This window comes from Ursus arctos, unplaced genomic scaffold, assembly GCF_023065955.2.
Source record: "Ursus arctos isolate Adak ecotype North America unplaced genomic scaffold, UrsArc2.0 scaffold_16, whole genome shotgun sequence".
Taxonomy (NCBI): Eukaryota; Metazoa; Chordata; class Mammalia; order Carnivora; family Ursidae; genus Ursus; species Ursus arctos.
The window spans coordinates 32496493-32522734 of NW_026622830.1; the positions used below are offsets into that span (position 1 = coordinate 32496493).

At 40.7% G+C, this 26242-nt stretch overlaps 1 protein-coding gene across 2 annotated transcripts in view; it reads right to left on the minus strand.

Moving 5' to 3' along the window:
• Positions 1–614: 614 nt before the first annotated feature.
• Positions 615–26242, minus strand: part of HAO1 (hydroxyacid oxidase 1) — a 54275-nt gene continuing 28647 nt past the window's right edge. The window contains exons 4-8 of one of the 2 annotated variants that reach the window (XM_026503036.4): positions 23324–23499; positions 9586–9677; positions 3300–3458; positions 3119–3188; positions 615–1365 (exon numbers count right to left, since the gene is read on the minus strand). In XM_026503036.4, the coding sequence (XP_026358821.1) occupies positions 1295–1365; positions 3119–3188; positions 3300–3458; positions 9586–9677; positions 23324–23499 (568 nt within the window). In that variant the 3' untranslated portion in view covers positions 615–1294. Of the gene's footprint in view, positions 3189–3299; positions 3459–9585; positions 9678–23323; positions 23500–26242 lie in introns of both variants that reach the window. The other variant, XM_057312659.1, reaches the window with a different exon arrangement.

Below are 26242 nucleotides of genomic sequence, written 5' to 3' on the forward strand. Positions count from 1 at the left end.
CTTGCGTTTCATGTTCTATGGTGGTTGGATTGAAATTCTTAATAATTTCATCTTTGAGTTTGCATTTTATAAGTCAAAGTCAAGGGACAATGAAACATGTGCTAGGGGCTTGGAGCCTAGAATCACACAATGTCCCATCTCCTGCCGTCTGCGTCCACCTCCCCTGAATGAGTCCTTGGCGGACTCACCCACCTGCAGGTGGCGCTGTCCACTCCTGGCAGGGTCCTGGGCGCAGGCGCAGAAGAGTCAGGGCTTATCACAGGGCCGTGGTCAAACCCTTCTGAGGGTCTACGCTTGCTGCGTGAGTATCCTCATGCTCCAGGAAACGTGACATTAAATAGCAAACAAAAGATACCCTGACAGGTTAAGAGAAAAACTGTGGAGGGAAGGAAAGGCCTTTTTCCTACTTTTTGAACAAGGGGCCCACATTTTCATTTGGCACGATCCTCACAAATCACAGATCATAGCTGGCCATATGACCGTAAGTGGAAAAAAACGCAAAAGAATAAAGAAGAGCTAGAAAGCATAGGAAAATTAATGAGCGACGGGGCAGTGACTAGGGTTCAGAGATTAAAATGGTTGAATTTCATATTGTTACAAATGGACCAGATATATTCTTTTCAAAGATGCTTTATTTGTTTCTGATTAAGAAGTAATACAAGTATCGTAAAATATTCAGATAGACGCAGACACTGAAGATGGGAACAAAAAGCTACATTCAAAGAAGTAGCATAAATCAGGGTGTTAAAAAGTATCTAGAAAGTCACCAGTTACCACCAACTCATCCTAATTCTATCAAGAGCTGACTCCTCAGCGTTGGGAATTTAGATCTAGGCAAGAATCTAGGCAAGTCCAACCTTTTGAACCTGAGCTTACGATTTAGGAACGCTGCTTTAAGGATACCTAAACACAATGCAGGTTAATAAACAGTGAGATCATTATCTTTTTACCTCACGGGTAGTTACCTCCCATTTTACCAAAGGCTATCTTTTGTTTTTCAGCACCTTAGCCTGCCAGGGGATGACGTTGTCTAAACACATTTTCAATGTTTTCTTTTTAACAGTTAATATATTTCCAGGATGCAAGTCCATTTCTTTCTAAAAGGTTCCTAGGACACCCATTGAAAAGTCAAAAGCAATGAGCTCAAAGGAATTGCTATTTTGTTGGAGAAGAACGACACCCTTTGTGTTGAAGTGGGGGATTGCAGACTGTGGTCACTCTCAGCACAGTGTCTCTTTGTCAAGTAATACATGCCGAAAAAAAAATAATACAGATGGGAAAATATTGTGCACTGTCAGATCTTGGAAACGGCCGAAGGATTTTTCCTCACCAATGTCTTGTCGATGACTTTCACATTCTGGCATCCTGAAAAAATAATGCATACATTTAATATGAAATGAATGCAATAATAATCAGGCAGGTAATCGTTTTCCCAAGGAATGTAAAACTTGACAAATGTAAGGTTTATGATTCCAGGCAGGCTTGCCAAATCTTATGTGGCATGAGACCACTTTTATTACCTAAACAGTCCTTAACACAAAATGACTGGCACATATTTTTATTAACACAAAGAGTATATTCTTTCTGCCACATTTAATAGAGAGTCAGCGGCTGAAAGCTCTCTTTTAGGATATGTCTGTAGCAAATTAAAATGCATAGTGAGGATTCACAGAATGGCATTCTTCTCTCCCTGAGGCTGTGTCTGCACAGACTCAGTGCGGTAGCAGATATGGATCACAGAAAAGGAAACCCTCATTACCTTCAGAAGTAGATAATTGACTCAAAGGCATTCTTTGCATCGAGAGGTCCATTCTAAGTCAAAGTCAAAGCAGTCGCTAGTAATAATGGCGCTTATATTTTACTCATTTCTCCAGCAAATACTGTTTGTGTGCTGGGTGCTACTCTAAACACTGAAAATACTGCATTGAGGACAACAGACAAAGATCCCGGCCTCATGCTTTTTATATTCTCCAGAGGAAAAGAGAATATTTAGGAAGAAGATCATCTGATAGATGACGTATCGGTGATGGGTGCTATGGGAGAATAATGAAATAGTCTCAGGGAGAGAAAACTGGCAGCTGAATGGGTGGGCGGGGGATGGATTGCCATTTTAAATAGGGTGGTCAGGATGGCACCCTTTGAGAAAATACATTTTCAGTGAAGACTTGGAGGACAGTGGCCATGCAGACATGTGGGGGGAGAGCATCCAGGCAGATAAGATAGCCAGTGCAAAAGCCTTCGGGCTGAAACATGTCTGATGTAGACAGGGAGCAGCAGGGGGTAAATGTGGCCTGGGCAGAATAAGCAGTGGTGACAGTAGTGGGAGTTGAGGTCAGAGAAGTGACAAAGGTCAAGCCACATAAAGGGCTTATAGACCATTGTAAGGACTTGGGCATTTACACTGAGTAAACAAACCAAGAGCCATTGGAGGGTTCTTATCAGAACAGTGGCGTGATGTGAATTCATGTTTGAACAGCTCATTCTGACTGCTGTGATCAGAACAGGCTGGGAGGAGAGGGAGGCAAGGTGGACAGACAAATTGGCCATGCCCAAGGGGAGAGAGCCTCTGATTAGGAGGAAGCACAGAGAAACCATTGCAGTAGGAAGTGAGGTCAGGTTCTGATCGCGTTTTGCAGATAGAGCTCCTGTCAAGGTGAGGGTGTGAGGGAAATGAGGAGTCAAAAGTGACTCAGGATTTTTGAAACAACAGTACTAACATGAACTGAGGCTAGAGGATCTGCTGGTGCAGCAGTTTCAATAGGAAAATTTAGCAGTTTCACCTGGACCCCCCAGTGGAGGTGTTGACTAGCCAGTTAGATTTTCTTGTTCGTGTGTTATGAGATGAGAAGCAGTAGAGGATAGCGTTCGCTCTTCAGGTACTCACACTCACCCAAACAGCCCTGATGAGATTGTCAAGGATAGAGGCAAAGTGCCTGTTCCTGGCTGTGGCCTCCCTCGGGTCAGAGAGTGCTCTGTCTTAGAGGTGTAAACACGAAGCCAACTTCAAATGTCATTACAACCCAAATGACTCCATCTTCTTCCCCCTCAAATCTACTGCTCTCCACCAAAGAGCCCACAAGAAGAGAAGAAAGGTGGGAAGGAGAATGGCAAGTCTTACCACTCAGAGCCATGGCCAGTCGGAATTCTTCCTTTAATATCTCGAGGACATCTTGAACACCTTTCTCTCCCTAAGCAAGTAAAAGATAACAAATCTTTGGGGTAAGTCGGTCTGACTCGATTCATGCATTTATCTCACTGTTGTTCTGTTTTATATGTTTATTTCATTGTCCTCCAATTACCTGGGAAGCCAAGCCCCAGATGATCGGTCTCCCCACAAACACAGCCTTGGCTCCCAGGGCTAGAGCTTTCAGAACATCAGTGCCTTTCCGAACACCGCCGTCCAGGAAGACTTCCACCTTCCCTTCCACGGCCTCCACGATTTCCGGCAGAGCATCAATCTGCAGGGAGGAGAGGTCAATCATGTGATGTCACGCATGTTGAAGTGTACCCAGCTCAACCCCCATGGCCATTGACCATCTGACGAGGGTTTAGCCTGAAAGAAGTTAAGCAGGTTTGGAATCAACTGTACAATTATTCCCTCCTGGAAGAAAAAGGGTGCAAATGTCAGTACGTAAAACACCAACTAAATTTGGAGCTGAGTGGCTTATTTTTATTTCGAAGTTCAAGACTTTTTTTTTCCGTTCCTGATGTTCAAATTCAAAGATCATGATTTTTAAAAACATAAACAAAATTTTAGTACACGTAATAACCTTTTAGAGCTATGCTTTATAAAATGCATAGAAGTATCTTGCTCATATAAATAATTTTGTGCATTATTTACCCTTGAAAAATCAATTGATTAATTACAATTAGTTAAAATTAGTTAAAATTAATACTTAATGGATAGTGGAAGTGGTGTATAAAAATGCAAGCAGGGCTAGCAATGAAAAAAACCTACTCTCTGATTTCCCCAACCAAGATCTTTTGTATCCAGCCATATATTAGAGAACTCTCTATGAAAATATTTTTCTTGCTTTAAAAGTACTATGACCACAGGCACCTTAAAGGTCCTCGTCTTGATTGACAATTGATGATGGGCTTGTATCAGCAGCAGAGAATACAAAAGACTCATAGAGATTGATCTGGTGGATTGCAATATGGTTCCTGATCCTTCACACCACTCTGAAACCCCTCCTTTTTCCAAGGTAACTTTGCAGTATTTCCTGCTAAAGGGCACTGGCCTGCTCCTTGACATTGGCCTTGGCCTTGCAACTTACTTTGGTCAATAGCATGTGAGCAGAGATGGCAGAGTGCCATTTCTGGGCATAGACCTTAAAGGACCTCATGCATGTCAACTTTCTCTGGCACCTGTGCCACTTACCATGAGAGGACCACCCCCTGGGCACTACTTTCCCTTTAGCTGGGCCCCCAGAGTAAATACTCAGGAATTCAGGAAGCAGAGTTAGCCCAGCTAAGCCCAGCTGGACACGAAACTTGGAGCACAGCCACCTAACCAGTACCAAGTCCAGATCAGCAGACTGCCCCCCCCCTCGCCCCGGCCAGTTGACACAAAGTTTCACGGGAATAAACGACTGTTGATTTAAATCACTGACTTTGGAATCTGTTGTTTCGTAACATCATGTGGCAATCGCTAGTAGAGTTGGCTAATAGCCAACAGAGTTAATAGCTAATAGCTGACACAGTTGTCTATTTTACGTAAATCTTTGCACTTGTGAATGGAAGCAATTCTCAAGGTGGCCTGTAAGTCAAAATCTGTAGAAATTACCCACATTCATTCCCAAATATTTGAGTATAAAATTAAGTCTGATTCCCATGTAAAATGCCTGCTGAAGAAGCGACCATGCATCCGAGTGTGGTTTTTCTAGACATTAATTCTGTTGAAATCACTCAAAGGCTTTCCCACTTCTCCCCCCAAATTGTAGAGGCTCAACTTAAAGAGAGTTTTATGTAAAAGGCTGAAGACCAAACCCGGCTACAGATTTGGAGGAAGTGAAGGCAAGTTTTGGCACGCAGCCTGTAAGTGTTTGGCAGGTAATGTGATTTTCCCCTTTTCCTTTTGGCTTTTCTGCCTTTTGCCAAACATGCTTTGGATCCATTTACATATGTCCCTTTACCTAAACATAGTCCTCCTTTTACAGTCAGGCAAGTTACATCAACATATAAATGCTACAATTTCCAAGAGATGATGCAAGCTATAATTAAGCGTATTTCCCCATTTGAAACCAAAACCAAAAAAAAATATTAGCTAGCCTGGGTTCAATACACATTTTCAAAGTCACGCAAATCAAGTCTGTTTACGTTATTTCCAACGCCCAACCTGGCCTAAAAGGAAACTAACAGGGATACTTAAAACGTGAATTCTGGGCTATATAACGGAACCCAGATTGGTGTTTTGTGTGTTTGTGGACAAGGATGTTCTATCCATTGCCGAGCGTTTCTATCTTCCCCCTTTTTCTTTCGGTAGCTGCAGTTTTAATGGGTGTATATTTCAGAGAATAATTCTGATCAGAGGAGATTAAATAAATAAATACACTAGACAAATCCACTATTTTACGACTGTTATGTTTCCTCTTTCCAGCTTGCTACACGTCGGAGAGACCATTCATTTTGGCTTTTCTTTCCTTCGTGATTCTTCAGACAACGAATGGTGGGCTCACCTCCGGTGGGGTTAATCTGCAGGAAAATACACTAAGATTCCGATGTACTGGCTAACTCATCCATCTATTCACTGACTTAGCAAACACTTTATTGAGGACCCTGTATATTCAAGCCACAATGCCAGACGGTCTAAGGGAGCCAGCAAGAATCCCACAGGGTTGTGACTCACAAAGAGATTATTCCCATTCCTGCTCAAGTCACACTCTTCCAGGATGTTCCCTGTCCCACAAAACTACTCACAGGGAGGGCCCACCTTTCTATCTTCCCATAACATCCATTGGTATACTCTCGATTGCTCATGTTTTGGGCATGGAACACTTTAAAGTCTCAAACCAAAGCGAGGTGCCTGGATGGCTCAGTCAGTTAAGTGTCTGACTTTTGGTTTCGACTCAGGCCCTGATGTCAGGGTTGTGAGATTGTGGATTGTGCCCTGTGTCTGCCTAAGATTCTCTCTCTCCGTCTTCCTCTGCCCCCTCCCAACCAACTCTCTCTCTCTCTCTTTCTCAAAAAAAAAAAAAAAAAAAAAAAAAAAGTTTTCAAACCAAAGCAACTGAACTAGACAAAAGCAGATAAAGCCAGAGCTGCTTTAGTTAAAAGCAAGAAGAGTCAGAGTTCAGGTTACTGTCCAGAAATCTGCCCCTGACTCTCTACCCCACCCCACCAATCATACTTTACCAGGCAGCCCTGGATGGGGTTCCTACTAAGCACCCTTAGAAAATCACTGGTTTCTGTAGGCTTGACTGATTGTTTGCAATTGCAAGAATGGCTACAATTATTTCCCTCCTTATCTTCATTTCCCTGCAACATGATATTTCTGCTCCTCCCAGAGAGGAGAGAAATGAGGCTAGAAGAGTCTATTTCCCCATCCTTTGCATCTAAACTACCCTTGGGACCTGCTTTCACCACTAGAATGTAGAGAAAACAGAGGAGAGAGAAGCTACAATCTCAAAAGGCCTTGTACATTTGCACGTACCTTCTAGGAAACCTACCATCTCATGAGAACCAGCCTACCTAACATGCTAGATGTGAGACAACACAGAACTGTCCCTGCTGAAGTCACCCCACACTAGCCTATCCTATTCACCCCAGCAGCTGACCACATGCATATGAGTGAGCCCAGCCAAGACCAGAAAAACTTTCTAGTGGATCTCAGCCCAAATTGCAACTCACAAAATTATGACATGACTAATAGCTATTGAATTTTGGCCAGTAACTTTCAGAGTGGTTTGTTACCCAGCAAAAGCTAACTGATACATCAAGTTTTTGTCAAAGATAGAATTGCATGGATCCCTTTTAAAGGAAAAATAGGGGCACCTGGGTAACTCAGTGGGTTGGGTGTGTGATTCTAGATTTTGGCTCAGGTCATGATCTTGGGGTCATGAGATCGAGCCCCACACTGGGTTCCACACTGGGCATGGAGCCTGCTTAAGATTGTCTCTCTCCCTTGCCCTCTGCTTCCCACACCACCCCCAGTCACTCTCTCTCTCTCTAAAAAAAAAAAAAAAAATAACAATAATAATAATAATAAATAAAAATAATAAAAATAAAAGGAAACATAAAATCTCTTAAGATCTCATAGAACATGCCCAGGGACTCAATTTTGGAAACCACTGACTGAACAACCCAAATATTACTTTATGAAAATTTTTATAGTTGAACGTTTTCACTAGAAAAAATGCCATATTTTTAAGTTCAAAGTATATGGGTCCAGTTAGCATCAAAACAAAATGAAAACCATTAAAACAAAAATACTTCTAGGGTTCAAAGACTCCAGAGAGTCTGTTTTTAGACCCCAGTTTGAGACATTTCAGAACTGTGGATTTTGAAAATGAATTTGACACCGTCATTTTGTTCCCTAATTACTTCAAGAGCAATCTTTTTTCCCCCCCAAGTAAGCTCTACACCCAACGTGGGCTTGAATTCACAATCCCAACTCAAGAATCGCACGGTCTACCCACTGAGCCAGCCAGGCAACCCTCTTTAAGAGCAATCTTGGCCACATTATGACCTTGAGTGTAAGGACATTGACATGAGCTTAATTTGTAACTGTTTGCTCATCTCAAAACCTACACACTGAGGGAAAAATATCTTCACCGTAAACCGAATCTAATCTCCCATTTCTCTCACCATCGGGGGCCTCAAACGTGCTCTAGAGTATGAGGCAAAACCCAAGCAAGCGTCTCCTCTCTTCCCACAGCATGCAAAGGGGAGTGTCATTGTTTTTTTTAAAACAGTCTCCGAGACCACAGCTCAAAAAGCCCTTTTAGATAAGTTTCCATATCCCCTCAGCCAGAGGGAAATAAATCACACCATTTAGATATTTTCCCCTTAAAATCTAGTTAGATTTGATTTCAGTAGATTTAGATTTTATTTTTAGAAAACAAACTTAATTTGGCCGACACACTAAGTCTATGTCTTCAGACACAAGAGATGCATAAATCTGCAAAAGAGCCTCGAGCTGTGACCAACTTCTCCTCTCTGCCCAGAGGAGGTCTTCATTCTCCACCTCTCTTTTTTTTTTTTTTAAGATTTTATTTATTTATTCGACAGAGAGAGAGACAGCCAGCGAGAGAGGGAACACAAGCAGGGGGAGTGGGAGAGGAAGAAGCAGGCTCATAGCGGAGGAGCCTGATGTGGGGCTCGATCCCATAACGCTGGGATCACGCCCTGAGCTGAAGGCAGACACTTAACTGCTGTGCCACCCAGGCGCCCCCATTCTCCACCTCTCTTTACCTGCCGGCGACATTTAACATCACCGAAGAAGACGGGTCTCTAATAAGTAAACCTGAATTGGAAAGGACTGAAAACGCCCAGTTTTGTGATTTGATTCTGGACTGTGATCCTACATGAGGTTCATTCCTACCTTTAGTGCTTTAGGAAAAACTGTGAGTACAGATACAGACCATCTGATATTCCCCGGCAGTCATTTAGTCTGTCCTAAGGCCCACACAACTGGTCTTTGGATTTATCTAAATCAACCTGCTAGTTCAATGAAAGAGTAATCCACTACTACTTGACAAAACTATTTGTCCTACCATACACTGTACAAATAGTTGTTTGAGTAAATTCATTGGTCATCCCAATTAAAGCCATCCATATAATAACTATGACTGAATGACTCTGATAACATCTGATAACCCTCTTGGGGCTAATTGCTCTCCTTCACAGTTTTAATCCAGTCCCACAGCTTTCAAGCCAGTTTGGCTTACCTTTGTATCTAGACTCTGGATTCTGATTTGCCTGGTACAGTGTGTACAGTGTCTGAAAAACCATAGATGCACATTGGAATCTCATGGGTAGCTTTAAAAAATACTGGTGCCTCTGCCCCCCCTCCGCCCCCAGATATTCTGATGAATTGATCTATTGTGCAGCTTGTGAATCAGGATTCTTTAAAGTTCCCCAGACGATACTATTCCTTTCTCCCACCCACCGACCCTCTCTCTGCTGCTTCTCAATCCCCACATCCACAAGAAATTTCAGTCTTCCCATCCTCCTGACTTCTTGTACCAATGATCTCAAACTTCACCCAAGCCCTTTGTAATTACAGCTGTCTGTTAGCTCCTCTTCTTGGACTCTCATGACGTAATCATTTCTTTCATACTCTAATTTACATTATACCTTTCCGTGTACCTATGAAAACAAGAATAACCCCTGCCCACAAAGGACTTATTATTTCACAGTGAATTTTATAAAGTTTACAAATAAAGGTATTGGATGAATGAATGATCTAATGCAAGCAGATAAATGCCACGAAATTTAAAAGCTAAGATCTCATCTATTTGCACACATTTTACCATGAATGTTCTCATCCGCAAAAGACACAGAAAAGAGCCAGACACAGAGATAGTCAAACTGTGATGGAAATGAGAACTCCAAAGGGAAATCGCAGCATTTGCTGAAACTCACAGTGGCTGGCACCCCATCAAGTTGTCGTGCCCCGTGATTCGACACCAAGATCCCATTCAAGCCATGTTTAACTGCTTCCCGGGCATCATCACCTGGAAAGAGCAAAACAGCCATTGTATGAAAAAGGCAACTTAACAGAAGGCTTGGGTTTAGAAGGTGAAAGGTCCCAGTAAAAGGGAGCCTGACCTCGCACATCTACACCTTGCTCAGAACCTTTAGCATAGAAATACACCAACGGTTAAGGTCTAGAATAGTAGCGACAGTTTCCTTGGCCAAAATGTTAGCACTTTTAACAATTGAATCATGACATAAAATTTTCAGTAGACAGCAAATTGATATGCAGTTAAAATGTATTTGTTCTCACAAGGGAGTACTCCTGTTAAGTGTTTTTATAATTATTAATAAGATCATACCATTTAGCCTTTAGCAGAATTATTCCTCTGCAATTTGGATAGCATAAAAGAATACATAAGTGGCAAACACCTGGAGCGTAACATGGAGGGAACAAGTCTATTCCAAAACCATTCTTTAATACAAAGTTATGTCTTCAATAATTATCTTAAGTTATATTGTTCTATAATTAAATGTACTTTGCCCATTGAAGTATATACAAATATACAAAAATTAAACTTATAGGCTATGTCTCTAATCATGCTTCAAAATATATCGACTTCTGAAAATATGGTTTTAAAATAGATTAGGGACGCCTGGGTGGCTCACTTGGTTGTGTCTGCCTTCGGCTTGGGTCAGGATCTCAGGGTCCTGAGATCGAGCCCCATGTCAGGGCTCCCTGCTCAGTGGGGACTCTTCTTCCCCCACTTCCTCTGTGTTCTCTCTCTTTCTTTCTCTCAAATAAGTAAAATCTTTAAAAAATAAATAAAAAATGAAATAGATTAACATTCTCTCAAATAAATTTCCAACTCATTTTTTATATTTTATATTTTAAACTCTTATTTTCTGCATGCTCCCAATAACAAACCATTAGCTAACAGAATCAGGAAAGTAACACTGGTTCTCAAATTTAACACTCAAAAATACTTGGTCTAAGGTTGTGGTGAAAATCAGATTTAGGAGATGTAACCAGAAGGATACAGAACATTGTATACATTCATAAATTCAGCAATGGAAATCAAGGGCAGATCTAACAAAGAATAATTTTAAAAGGACTCATAAAGGAATCTGTAATTCTAACTATTTTAAAGTTTTATGTTAAAACATCATTTTTCCAAGCTATGTTTTATTGAATGCTGGTTTTAAATATTCACATTTTTAAAAAGGATGCTAGTTATTCTTTTTCTTCTAACATTATAGGTAGATGAAAATGTTAAACTCATGTTTTATGGACTGAATGTTTGTGAACCCCCCTCCCAAAGTTCATATGTTGAAACCCTAACCTCCAATGTGATAGTATCCTGAGATGGTGCCTTTGGAAAGTCAGTAGGATTTGATGAGGTCATGATAGTGGGGCTTTTTTGAGGGTATTGGTGCCCTTATAAGAAAACACCAGGGAGCTTGCTGGCCCCCTCCACCAAGCCTTGCTCACACAAAGAACAGGTCATGTAAGGACAAAGGGAAAAGGTGGCCTCCACAACCTAAGGGAAGAGCTCACACCAGAAACTGACCAGGCTGGAACCCTAATCTCAGACTTCCAGCCTCCAGTGCTATGAGAAAACAAATGTTTGCTGTGAAAGGCCCACAGTCTATGGCATTTTGTGAGGCAGCCAGTGCTGACCTAGACATCATGTCCATTGTGATATTGGTCTTGTTAGGATTCACCTTTAAGGAATGCTTGAGGAATCATAAAATCCAATGAAAGAGTATGAAAGGTGTTTTGCTACATGAATTGCCAGTGTTTCCCACCTAATTGCCTTGCATGTTATCTGTCTACCTCTAAGCCTGTACCATGTTATTCATTTTGCTATATACTCAATATCTGATCGATATTCTGCATTTATTTCATATTAAATATAAAATCTAGCTCCATACTCCTCACACAGAAAGCCTAAGGAGGCTCTGGGCCCAGGAGTGAGGGTGCAGAGGTCCTTTGGGTGTTGTTGTGGGTGCCACCTCAAGGATCTTCTCTTTCCTGCCCCCTGAGCTGCTTCCCCTCCCCTCAAGGGACTTGCCTGCTGGAAAAAAAAAAAAAATCTTAGTCTGTTCTCAGAGTCCTATTCCCTTTCAAAAAGCCCATGTTCGGATCTCGGGAGGAGTTAAGATGGCGGAGGAGTAGGAGACACCATTTTCAGCCGGTCCTCCGAGTCGAGCTGGATAGGTACCAGACCAGCCTGAACATCCACGGAACCAGCCTGAGACGCAGGAAGATGCATCTGGATCTCTACAAATGAACATCTCCAGCGCTGAGTATTGAGGTACGAAGCGGGGAGCCGTGAAACCGCGCACAGATATCGGAAGATAAACGGAAGGGGGAGGGAGCCGCCGCGTTCGGGCGCCGGGAAGCGGCAGCCACTTGCACGGGAGAGCGGGCGGACTCGCGGACGGCACCCGCAAAACAGCAGACTGAGACCGTGAGCTGGGAGCGCGCCACCAGACTTCTCACGGAGCCCCGTGCGCTCACTGGATCCAGACTGAGACCGTGAGCCCAGTGCGCGCGCCACCAGGCATCTCGCGGAACACCGGAATCCTGGATCCAGACTGAGAGCGGGAGCTCCCGGAGCGTGTGCGGGGCGGCTGGCGGCTGGAGGAGTTAGAAACACAAAGGACAGAGACGCGCCGGCCCTGGAAGTGAGGGCTGGGACACCGGGTATGGGGCGCACATCCCGGGACGCTGCAGGGTTGAGCAGCACCAACAGTAATGGAGTTAAAGTGGCCAGAACATTAGTAGAGAACGGGCCGCGATCCCTCTGTTCTGTGACAGAGGCTGAAATTCGGCCGCTGCTGGTCTGACTCTCAGAAGAGGCACAGCAAACCGCCAGGGAAAGCAGCCAGAGAACAAAAGCCTGGAAATACCCGCTCAGAGAGTGCCCATCCCCATCCCCCCTCACAGGGGATGCGGAGATTCTACCCAAACAGGGTTGCCTGAGCATCGGCGCGGCAGGCCCCTCCCCCAGAACACAGAGGCAGGCTGAAAAATCAAGAAGCCCACATCCCTAAGATCCCTATAAAACAAGGGCGCACGGACCTCAAAAGAAAGCTGGGGTAGCAATTCTCATATCAGACAGATTGGATTTTAAACTAAAGACTATAGTTAGGGACACAGAAAGGCACTATATTATTCTTAAAGGATGTATCCAACAAGTGGATATGACAATTATAAATATATATGCCCCCACCAAGGGAGCAGCAAGATACACAAGCCAACTCTTAACCAGAATAAAGAGACATATAGATAAAAATACATTAATAGTAGGGGACCTCAACACTCCACTATCAGCAATAGACAGAGCACCGGAGCAGAAAACCAACATAGAAACAAGAGCTTTGAATGCCATACTCGAGGAGTTGGACCTCATAGATATATATAGAACACTACACCCCAGAACCAAAGAATGCTCATTCTATTCTAATGCCCATGGAACATTCTCAAGAATAGACCATGTTCTGGGACACAAAATAGGTCTCAACTGATACCAAAAGACTGAAATTATTCCCTGCATATTCTCAGACCACAACGCTCTGAAATTGGAACTCAACCACAAGGAAAAATTTGGAAGAAACTCAAACACTTGGAGACTAAGAACCATCCTGCTCAGGAATGACTCGATAAAACAGGAAATCAAAAATCAATTTAAACCATTTATGGAGACCAACGAGAATGAAAACACAACGGTCCAAAACCTATGGGATATTGCAAAGGCAGTCCTAAGGGGAAAATACATAGCCATCCAAGCCTCACTCAAAAGAATAGAAAAATCTAAAATGCAGTTTTTATATTCTCACCTCAAGAAGCTGGAACAGCAACAGAGGGACAGGCCTAATCCACTCACGAGGAAGCAGCTGACCAAGATGAGAGCAGAAATCAATGAATTAGAAACCAGAAGTACAGTAGAGCAGATCAACAGGACTAGAAGCTGGTTCTTTGAGAGAATCAATAAAATTGACAAACCGCTGGCAAGACTTATCCAAAAGAATAAAGAAAGGACCCAAATTAATAAAATTATGAATGAAAAAAAATAAATAAATAAAAAATAAAAATAAAATTATGAATGAAAAAGGAGAGGTCACGACCAACACCAATGAAATTGGAAGGATTATTAGAAACTTTTATCAACAGCTTTATGCCAATAAATTAAGCAATTTGGAAGAGATGGAATCCTTCCTGGAAACCTATAAACTACCAAGACTGAAACAGGAAGAAATTGATTTTTTAAACAGGCCAATTAATTACGAAGAGATTGAGTCAGTGATAAACAACCTTCCAAATAACAAAACTCCAGGCCCAGACAGTTTTCCTGGGGAATTCTACCAAACATTCAAAGAAGAAATAATACCTATTCTCCTAAAGCTATTTCAAAAAATAGAAACAGAAGGAAAGCTACCAAACTCATTCTATGAGGCCAATATTACCTTGATCCCCAAACCAGGCAAAGACCCCATCAAAAAAGGAGAATTACAGACCGATTTCCCTAATGAATATGGATGCCAAAATCCTCAACAAGATCCTGGCTAATAGAATCCAACAGTACATTAAAAGGATTATCCATCATGACCAAGTGGGATTCATACCTGGGATGCAAACGTGGTTCAACATTCGCAAATCGATCAGCGTGATACATCATATCAATAAGAAAAGACTCAGGAACCATATGATCCTCTTAATTGATGCAGAAATAGCATTTGACAAAATACAGTATCCTTTCCTGATTAAAACCCTTCAGGGGCGCCTGGGTGGCACAGCGGTTGAGCGTCTGCCTTCGGCTCAGGGCGTGATCCCGGCGTTATGGGATCGAGCCCCACGTCAGGCTCTTCTGCTGTGAGCCTGCTTCTTCCTCTCCCATTCCCCCTGCTTGTGTTCCCTCTCTCGCTGGCTGTCTCTATCTCTGTCGAATAAATAAATAAAATCTTAAAAAAAAAAAAAAGAAAAAAAGAAAAACCCTTCAGAGTGTAGGAATAGAGGGTATATTTCTCAATCTCATAAAAGCCATCTATGAAAAGCCTACAGCAAATATTATTCTCAATGGGGAAAAGCTGGAAGCCTTTCCCTTAAGATCAGGAACATGACAAGGATGCCCACTCTCGCCATTATTATTCAACATAGTACTAGAAGTCCTTGCAACAGCAATCAGACAACAAAAAGGGATAAAAGGTATCCAAATTGGCAAAGAAGAAGTCAAAATGTCTCTCTTCACAGATGACATGATACTCTATATGGAAAACCCAAAAGAAGCCACTCCCAAACTATTAGAAGTTATAGAGCAATTCAGTAACGTGGCGGGATACAAAATCAATGCTCAGAAATCAGTTGCATTTCTATACAAGAATAATGAGACTGAAGAAAGAGAAATTAGGGAATCCATCCCATTTATAATAGCACCAAAAACCATACGTTACCTTGGAATTAACTCAACCAGAGACGTAAAGGATCTATATTCTAGAAACTATAAATCACTCTTGAAAGACATTGAGAAAGACACAAAAAGATGGAAAAATATTCCATGCTCATGGATCGGAAGAATTAACATAGTTAAAATGTCCATGCTACCCAGAGCAATCTACACTTTCAATGCTATCCCGATCAAAATACCGATGACATTTTTCAAAGAACTGGAACAAATAGTCCTTAAATTTGTATGGAAACAGAAAAGGCCCCGAATTGCCAAGGAACTGTTGAAAAGGAAAAACAAAGCTGGGGGCATCACGCTGCCTGATATCAAGCTGTACTACAGAGCTGTGATCACCAAGACAGCATGGTACTGGCACAAAAACAGACACATAGACCAATGGAACAGAATAGAGAACCCAGAAATGGTCCCTCGTCTCTTTGGGCAACTAATCTTTGATAAAGCAGGAAAAAATATCCAGTGGAAAAAAGACAGTCTCTTCAATAAATGGTGCTGGGAAAATTGGACAGCTACATGCAAAAGAATGAAACTTGACCACTCTCTCACACCATACACAAAAATAAACTCCAAATGGATGAAAGACCTCGATGTGAGACAGGAATCCATCAAAATCCTAGAGGAGAACATAGGCAGCAACCTCTATGACATCGGCCAAAGCAACCTTTTTCATGACACATCTCCAAAGGCAAGAGAAACAAAAGATAAATTGAACTTGTGGGACTTCATCAAGATAAAAAGCTTCTGCACAGCCAAGGAAACAGTCAAAAAAACTAAGAGGCAGCCCACAGAATGGGAGAATATATTTGCAAATGATGCTACAGACAAAAGACTGGTATCCAAGATCTACAAAGAGCTTCTCAAACTCAATACGTGAGAAACAAATAAACAAATAAAAAAATGGGCAGAAGATATGAACAGATACTTTTCCAATGATGACATACAAATGGCTAACAGACACATGAAAACATGTTCAAAATCACTAGCCATCAGGGAAATTCAAATCAAAACCACATTAAAATACCACCTTACGCCAGTTAGAATGGCAAAAATTGACAAGGCAAGAAACAACAATTGCTGGAGAGGATGTGGAGAAAGAGGATCCCTCCTACATTGTTCGTGGGAATGCAAGTTGGTACAGCCACTCTGGAAGACAGTGTGGAGGTCCCCTAAAATGTTAAAAATTGAGCTACCCTATGACCCAGCCATTGCACTACTGGGTACTTACCCCAAAGAGACAGACGTAGTGAAGAGAAGGGCCATATACACCCCAATGTTCATAGCAGCATTGTCCACAATAGCCAAATCGTGGAAGGAACTGAGATGCCCTTCAACAGATGAATGGATTAAGAAATTGTGGTCCATATATACAATGGAATATTACTCAGCTATCAGAAAGAACGAGTTCTCAACATTTGCTGCAACATGGATGGCACTGGAGGAGATAATGCTAAGTGAAATAAGTCAAGCAGAGAAAGACAATTATCATATGATTTCTCTCATCTATGGAATATAAGAACTAGGAAGATCGGTAGTGGAAGAAAGGGATAAAGAAAGGGGGGGTGATCAGAAGGGGGAATGAAGCATGAGAGAATATGGACTATGAGAAACAAACTGGGGGCCTCAGAGGGGAGAAGGGTGGGGGAATGGGATAGACTGGAGATGGGTAGTAAGGAGGGCATGTATTGCATGGTGCACTGGGTGTTATACGCAACTAATGAATCATCGAACTCTACATCGGAAACTGGGGATGTACTGTATGGTGACTAACATAATATAATAAAAAAACATTTAAAAATAAATAAATAAATAAATAAATAAATAAATAAAAAGTCTAATGTTGCTATTACACTGTTTTGCCTACCTGTTTTAATCCAAGCATGCATTGCAGATCGTGAGGTGTCATGGAAACTTCTGAGTCACCCACAGGGAAAAGGCCCTAGCACCAAGGTTGAGAGATGATTTTTCCCCCCTGACCCCATTGATTGATTCATATTTTAAATTTTAACGTTGCTTCATACTTGGACCATACATGTCTCATTTCACAGCTTTATTTTCCTGGATTTCTAATTGCCTTCCCCCCAGCTTTTTTTCCAGTTACCATGAGCCTTAAGACTATCCTCAAATTCTAGAGGGTCTGGGTGTTGCAGTCGTTTGAGCAACCAACTCTTGGTTTTGGTGTGGGTTGTGATCTTGGGGTATGAGATCGAGCCCTGCGTCAGGCTCCACAGTCAGCTAGGAATCTACTTGAGACTTTCTCCCTCACTCTGCCCCTCCCCTCTGCATTCATGAGCGCACTCTCTCTCTCTCTCAAATAAATAAACAAATAATATATTTTTTTAAAAAGAGTATCCTCAAGTTCTTCAAACTTTCCAATTATCCTATCTAATCTATTTAAATCATTGTCTTTTCCCTCTGGAGACATCCTCCCTGAGCCCTTTATCTTCTTTCTCTATCCTGCTCTGATTACTCTCAAGGTTGACAGCTGACCTTCATCCTAAGCATTGCTCCTACTCTCTGTGAGTTGAATCTCTTGAAGTCTAATTGATGACTTCATTGGTGTAAGTTTTCATTTGTGTGTTGTACGTAAATTCCTTTGAAAGCTTCTAAAACGGGACTCATGGGAGGTAACTTAGAGAGCATCTAAATAACTCTGTCGTTGGTGATTGGATTAGGTATAATATTCTAGGTTGAAAATCCTTTTCCTTAGAACCTTTAAGACATTGCTCCACCATCCTCTAGTGCCCATTGTTGCCGACAAGAAGACTGGTGACGTTTGACTCCTGTTCTTTGTAAGTAACCTGTTTTATGTTTGTTTTCCTTCTTTATACCCATCCCTCCCCCCTGAAATTTCATTAGGGATGTAGTAGATTATGATTTGTTTTCTCAGTCTAATGACTTATGTCTCCAGCATTCAAACACTGACAATTTCTTCCTTGCTTCTTTCCTTTATTTTTCTATCTGAAGGCCCTATCAGTTGCATATTGGACATTTTAAAGGGTCTTCAAGACTCTGTTTCATTTAATCATGTTTTCCATTTGTCTTGTTCTTTTATATTTTGGGAAATGTCATTGACTCTCTCATTAAATCAGTAACTTCATTTTGAATTCTAGAAATCATGTTTTTAATCTTTTGAGAATGGTTTTTTCATATTCTGATTTTCTTTTCATTGGCAGAGTCTTCTTATTTAAGTATACTTCCAACTTCTCTGAGTCTATCATTTGGAATTTTTTAAGTTCTTTTTTTGTCTTATTTTATCTCTTTCCTCTGGGATTGGCTTTTCTGTAGATTTATCTTGGTCTTTTATGTTTTGGTGTTTCGGACATGCCTTATGATGCTACATTTTCCATTTATATTTAAGGAAGAGAGATTTGGGGAACTGCTTTGGCTCTCTGGACTGTTTTGTAAATCACTTTCATTCCTTCCAAGTCTTTGCCTGGAGTAGAAACTCTTGGAGCTCCATGTGAGACAAGACAAGGAATGTTAACTAAGGGGCTACTGGACCAGGAACTCCTCATGTGTCAGAATTGAGAACAGCATCATGTCATATTTTAAATTTTATCTACCCCCAGGTTGTCCCAGCCATCCATTCATTTCTTTAGAAAGGATCGAGCTACTATGCCACGTTGCCCGTTGTTGCGCAGGTGATGAGGGAGGACAGGATGGCTGGCTGTTGTAAGAGCTTCACAGAGCTCCTGTGAATCCCCTGGCTTTCTTCTCTACTTCTCATCTGCCATCTCTGTCACACCTGCAGACTAGACATCTAGCGCCTCTCCAGCACCCATTACAGAATACCCCCAGCTTCTCCAGGGCGCTCTCTGAGTGTATCTGGAGGGGCAGTTTTTCTTCGCATTTTCCTCCTATCAACACATTCCCTTACATTTTTTTCTCTCATAAATTTCTCGAAGTTTCTCTGTTGTGTGTGCCCTTCATTTTCCTTTGCTTTGCTGTCATAAGACTTATGTATTTTTGTATTTCCATACTTTAATTTCAGTGGCATCATGGCTTTGATGAGAGGGGACATACGTACTCAGTCCATCGTTTGGAACAAGAAGCCCAATATATTATCATCTAAACATGTTTGGGAAAATGGTTCTCTAAAATATGGTCTTAATACAATGTAAAATGTATTTAGAATTGGGGAGGTTTGCTCTGATTATCTAATTGTGTGCATAATACCATATATCAAATCAAAAATAAAAAAATAAAAATGTATTAGTTACAACCTATGTTTTCAGAAATTGAAAATTATCAAAAAACTGATCTTATACAGTATGAAAAAATTATTAGCTGTTTAGGCTTAGTAATCCGACCACCTGGATTTGAATCTTGTATCTGTTACTTGCTCACTATGTAAGTGGCAAGTTTCTTAATTTCTTTGTGCGTCGGTGTCCTAAACCATAAAATAGGGATAATAATTCACATAAGAGTGGCCTGTGGATTAAACTAGTTGAGTGAGCGTTTAGAAAGAGCCTGACACGTGTTGAAAGCTCAGGTAAATATTAACCGTTACTAAAAATTTCATCTGATGGTGCAGGAAGTGTAAGCTCAGATGAGTAAGTGAAGGATATTCGTTTGCTGGATGCTTTTGGCAAGTTTGTTTGAGTTTTGTCTATAACAATATATTGTCATCCTAGTCAGGATTATGATTATAAAGAGCCTCTCATTTGAAGTAAGCGCTACTTAAGCAACAGTTTGTTATCTCCTATCATTTCAAGTGGTTTTCCAGGTTCTTCTAGGCTGTGCTGGGAATGTAGGAGGAAGTGATGGAATGGTTTGCTCAGAAAATAAGATCATGAGTATCCAGAGAAGCAAAATAAGAATAATTTATGACCAGATATGAACCCCTCTCATTAACTGCCTATGAAACCCCGTCCAAAGTTTTACATTTTATTTTAACCCAGGGAGAAAAGCAATGTAGCCTTAACAGGAGGGTGAAAATGTTCTGACTTAGCAAAAAGTTCATGAATCTTTGATAATTTCATTAATCCTTAAAGTTTACTGCTATGGCATTCCACATATGTTAATTTGCCAGTTAACACATTAATTGATTGACAATTACAACAGTCAGTGGGGGTTAGCAGTGTTTGCTATCTTATTGATATAATATTTCTATATTTAATCGAAAATACCAAAGTGAAATGTAAGTACTCAAGATTTACTCTTAAGCCCTTGGAGCGTTTGACTCAGGGCTCTGCTATCTCACAGGAATCTAGTAACTAAATCCTACATGCATGGCAGCAGTTTTGAACACAATCTGGAAACACTGAGTGAATATCTTTGAGAGTGTCTTGAAAAAAACGTATATAGGAAAAGAGCTAGTTACAGTTTTTGAGAAACAAAAAGCTACTATGGAAATACCACAGAATAGTTTTTAAATATTTTTTTAAAATTTTTAAACAACTCTGAAAAGCATTATGCCTTTGCTCATAAAGCCATTTGTTTATTAGCATAAGTTTAAGCAAAGACCAAATCCTAACTCAAATATTCCTTTGGAGTCTGTGTTGAAGTTTTCCAAGGGCAGAGCTTAACCACAGCAAGAGGTTATTACATCTTGCACTTCAATTTGCATTCGCTAAGATACAATTCTTCAAATGGTGGTAAGGGGGGATGTTTCGTTGAGATCTTTCCAGCTCCCCATGATTTCATGTTCCTGCAAACATAATCTATACCTTTCTGGTCAAAGGACAATGAAAGAGGATGGGTGACTCTCAGTCTACCCATGTGACTTCTAGATGAAGGTCTGCAAAATAGTGAGAACTAGATTTCCCAGAATTGGCCCTGCCCCCCCCCCCCACCCCCCCATCAAGACTGAGTTTATGCACTACTTGATGCAGTTGTTGTCATGGAGATGATTCTTGTTTGTTAAATAAATGAAATAAATAGTTACAGAAAAACTAGACAATGTAAACTGTACATGTATAAATAACTTATTTCCTTTCAAATGCCAAATGCTCTCTCTCTCTTTCTCTTGCTTTTGAGCTCTCTCTAATTATATAGACGCATAGTTTGCACTGAGGATTTTACTCAATAAACATTTGGGCCATCTATTGTGTGTAAAACATTATCCAACACGGAAAGAAGTCATATGACCCAGATGGGTGAGAACAGAAAGAGGTGATGGTGGGGGTCGTGGTCCTAGGTGAGATGACCCCAGAAGGAAGTTCTAGAAGCCAGAGTATTTTACAACATAACACATGATAGTGAAGTCTAATGGAATAGATTTGTGTCATATCCTACAGGACAGAGTTCTAGAAAATGGTATATATTGGAAATCCTAAATGGAAAAATTGGTTAAAAAATTAAATTACCTCATTCTTTTATGTGTTCTCTATTTAACTTAGGCAGATATGAGACTAGACTAAAACATCATTCTTCTTTGGTGCTTTAAGTCATTTGCCCTGGGCCACCTCTGTGATGAGACTGAATTAAATACTTGAAATGGCATTAATTTTCTAATTTGATCACACCTTCTCAGTTTCCTGAGCCACAGACATCTCTTGCCTGGTCAACAACCATTTCTTAAACATCCTCTGACCACAACTTTGCCACCTCCACCCATTAGGTCCATTACACAATGCTTGATTTTTCTAAAATGCTCATCTGATGAGGTTGATTCCCTGATCAAGAACCTCGGTGGTTCTCAAACATCTTAAAGTCTGCATGTTTCATAAATTGTTACTCAGAACTGCTTTATTTTACCATTATTTCAGTCTGAGTCTTTCAATATCAAGGCAAAACTCCAGCATTAACTTTCATTCTGAAATAAACCTTCCCTAATCCACTCTTCCAAGTCTCCATGCCCTATTTTAAACCCCACCCTAATGTGCATATCTGTATGCAGCACCTGTAACATCTTACTGCCCCCAAATTCTTGTTTATATGTCTGTCTTCTACAAGAATGGGCTCTCCTTTTGGCTAAGGACCTCAAATTACTATTTTATTTTTAACTTTAGCACACACTAAGCATGATAAATGTTTACAAAATGAACGCCTGAGTGAGTGAATAACTGAATGGATGATTGAATGAATGAATGGGGCAGAACCGTTGCATTAGTGTTCTTTCGTATCTACAGTTGAAGGTAGCCGAGGGAAGGAGCACGAACAATATGGATGACAATATGGATACCAGTCAAGTAAGTGACACTGTTGTTTAAAGGTGTCTCTAACACCAAGGTCTACTCTTTGAAGTATAATCCACAGAAATTTTGAACTAGAACAATGACCAACAGGAAAGAATGTAACAATAATTTTTAACGGCACAGATTAAGACAGATCTGGATTTAAACATACCTCCACTACTTAAAAGCTTTGCTGGGCCCATTCTTTCACTTCTTTTAACTTCATTTCTGCATACTTAAGATTAAATAGATAAAGCCAAGGGCATGCCTACAGCTTTATAAATAGGGGCCATGTGACTCATGAATTCAAATAAAACTGATGACATATTTTGATTGGAAGTGGTTGTTGACTCTGAGATAAGTTAATAGAATCTCTCATCTCAGAGCCACTTACTTAAGCATTCACATTTAAAATAATAAGTTTTTGGCAGTTTTCTGTATAATCAACTAAAAAATGTTTTCAAAGGCAAGAAAACATTTTTGTGGGTAAATACATTTATACTCCAAATTATTGAAGTCATTTATACCTCCCTGTGGGATTTGAATACATGTGGATACCGGGGAAGCCTTAGTCAAGTTTCTTAATCCCCATGACTTGATACTTGAGTATTTTAATGTCATAGTCAACCATTCTTTATAGGGAGGTGATATGGGATTCGCCACACTCAAAAATCAGTCCTAGTCACTGGTACTTGCAGAACAGGAAAAAAATAGAAAAGGCTCTTAAAACAGGTCTGGCTGTCATAATATCATCCCTGGATTTCTTCTTGGTCTGAGAGCAGCTTGTTGTTGCTTTCAGACAAAGCAATGAACTCAAGACCTTTTGCCTGGATCTTATCAAGTTCCATGATTTAGTGGTGGCTCCAAGATAAGGCAGCAGCATCCCATGTTACCATGAAGGTAACTACTTATTTCAAGCCCAGCTCTTAAGTGTATCACATACGAATGAAGAACTGTTTACTCACTAACATCAATAGGGAGAATTGAGAGATGGAATGCCTCCTTAGATTTCCATGTTAATTTTTCCTGATTATTTTCTCTTAAACAAATTATGATCATATCTACAAAGAATCATAAGATCAGTATGAGAAATACACAAACCTCTCAAAATGCCTTTTGCAACGATTGGCAGTGATGTCAGCCCCCTCAGCCATTGAATATCCTCCCAGCTGATAGATGGGTCTATTGATTTAGTTACATACGAGGCAAGTCCACTTTTGTCTCCAAAATTTTCCTTAGGAGAAAATGCTAAATCATTGGTTTCAAAATTTTTCATTCTGAAATAAAGAGATACATAAAATGAGAAACTTCTCAAAGTCAGAGATAATTTTACAATGACTCATTCAATGAAAAATGAAACGTCACCCTTTTCAAATCAATGAGATGTTCCTCAACCGTCTCTAGATTGGTTGCATGCCTATTTCCCATGTTCTGGTGTAAGATTCCAGGCTAAATGTGACAATCAAGTAGACTTAATTGGTCACTTGAAGTTTATTGTGCATCTGAGGCTATGTTTATATAAAATAAACCAATTTCAAGGAAAAATATATGGGCAAGTTCCAATATTTCTACCTTTTCAAGCCAGTTTATGAATATAGACAATAGATTTGATGCTATTTCCAGCCAGCAACACATATTAATTATAACAAAGGACATTTGCATGGTACATTACAATTTACGAAGGACTTTCATAAACCAATATTATCACAATTTTTAAGAAAGCTTTTTTTTAATTTTTTTATGTTTTATTTTTTTTTAAGATTTTATTTATTTAATTGACAGAGAGAGACAGCCAGACAGAGAGGGAACACAAGCAGGGGGAGTGGGAGAGGAAGAAGCAGGCTCCCAGTGGAGGAGCCTGATGTGGGGCTCGATCCCATAACGCCGGGATCACGCCCTGAGCCGAAGGCAGACGCTTAACTACTGAGCCACCCAGGCGCCCCAAGAAAACTTTTAGAAAATAAAATTGATACTTTATGATTTCCATTTTATATAGAAAATAAAAACAAAAGTGCAAAGCAAGATTTCCCCACATATGAAACCAGCGTTTGGGCTGGTCTCTGGGTCTCTGGACTCTTAAATACATTCTCTCTGCTTAGATCTCAGTTGCACCTTGGTGATTGCTTTTGACTTCAGAAAACTTTCGAATGTCCTTATACAAAATTCTAGAGGGGATTGGAACTGCAGTAACATTAGTTAATACCTTCTGTCTGCTGTGACTATAGACTCTTTCTCCTGCCCTACTATTATGGTGGTGGTGGTGGTGGTGGTGGGCACAGGGAGAAGTGGGAAGTGTTTCCCAGCAGATGAGTCGCTAGCTCTTGCTTTTCCCTCCTCCATTTAGGTTGTTTTCTCTGAGGCTGTCTGTCTGCTGACTCAAACTTTCCAATCTTTCAGACAATCCTGGCCAGGGCATGAGCTTTCCAATTACCAAGATCTTCATTCCTTTTCTGTGATATGACCCTTAATTTATGTGCCAACTTGATTGGGCTAAAGGATGCCTAGATAGTCAGTAAAACATTATTTCTGAGTGTGTCTGTGAGGAAGTTTCTGGATGAGATTAAATTGGTAGACTGAGTAAAGATGATATAGCACTCATAGATGTGGGCGGTCACCAGCCAATCTGTTCAGGTCCTGAATACAAGAAGAAAGTGGAGGAAGGACAAGTTTGTTCTCTGTGCTTGAGCTGGGACATCCATCATCTCCTAACCTTGGACATTGGGTTGTCAAGCCTTCAGATTTAGACCAGGACTTACACTATCATTCCCTGGTTCTTGGGCCTTCAGACTCAGACTGGGACTTACACCATTGATTCCCCTGGTTCTCAGGCCTTAGGGTTTAGATTGGAACTCACCACTGACTTTCCTGGGACTTCAGCTTATAGACAACAGATTGCGGGACTTCTCAGACTCCATAATTGCATAAGGCAATCCCTCAAAATCTGTGTGTATGTGTACCCTACTGGTTCTGTTTTCTCTGGAGAATCGAATACATGTGACTTTCACCTGCTCCTGGAGCCTGAGTAACCACCCACACAACACACTTGAAGTGTCAAGGATGTTGGCATATAAATACCCCAGCTCCCTCACCCCTAAGAGGGCTAACTCTGAAACAGGTTATACATCATCTCCAGAATTTCCCATCAGGATTAAGGTTCAGTTGTCTGCAGTTGGAGCTGTCTTGGTAACATGCCCATTGTTTGCTGTTTTCCTTCCTTGCACCACTTCCCCACTCCTCTACCAGTATTCCCTTCCTCTTCCAAAGGAACTACTTGCATTTAAATCATTGGCTCATAATTTCCTCCTAGGGGAACCCAGACTGAGACACAACCCCACTGAGTTGCTGTCTTTCCCTGTGTCTAATTTTGTTGACCCAACTTACACCAGGATTTCTCTCACTTACTTGTAAGAATCTGCTATTGGCTCACTCTACATCTGAAATCTTTTCTCTTGGCTTACTATCCTGATATCCTGACTAGATTTTGGCAGTTCCCTGAACTAGGGACAAAGTTTTTTCTGCTTGCACCTCTGATCACTAACTGGATAGATGACCATCTGGATACACAATGGCATCACCCCTGTGACTTAGCTGCCTACAGACCCAAATCCAATTGCAAACTTCATTTCTCTGAAAGGCTGCCTTTGAATGATGACAGTGACCTGGATTCACCTTGCTTTTCTGCACATTATAAATTACCCTGCTAGCCAATCTCCAATTTGGGTAAAAGTACAGCTGTATATTAACCTCTGGCTTAATCATAGCTCTGTCTTATCTTCTACTAGCTCTGCCATTAAACATATAAAGGATTTTGGAGCAATGACTATAACAATTTTTATATAAACCTAGAAGTACATAGGCACACTATTTTTAATTTTTTGCAAGACTTACATTAGTACAAACTAGGTTTAATGTACTTAGTATACTTTCAGCTGAAATAGCTGGTTGTGTACCTCAAGTGGCATATATATCATCATAAGGGCATGAACATTCACATCCCACCAAACTCTATTCAAGCCATTG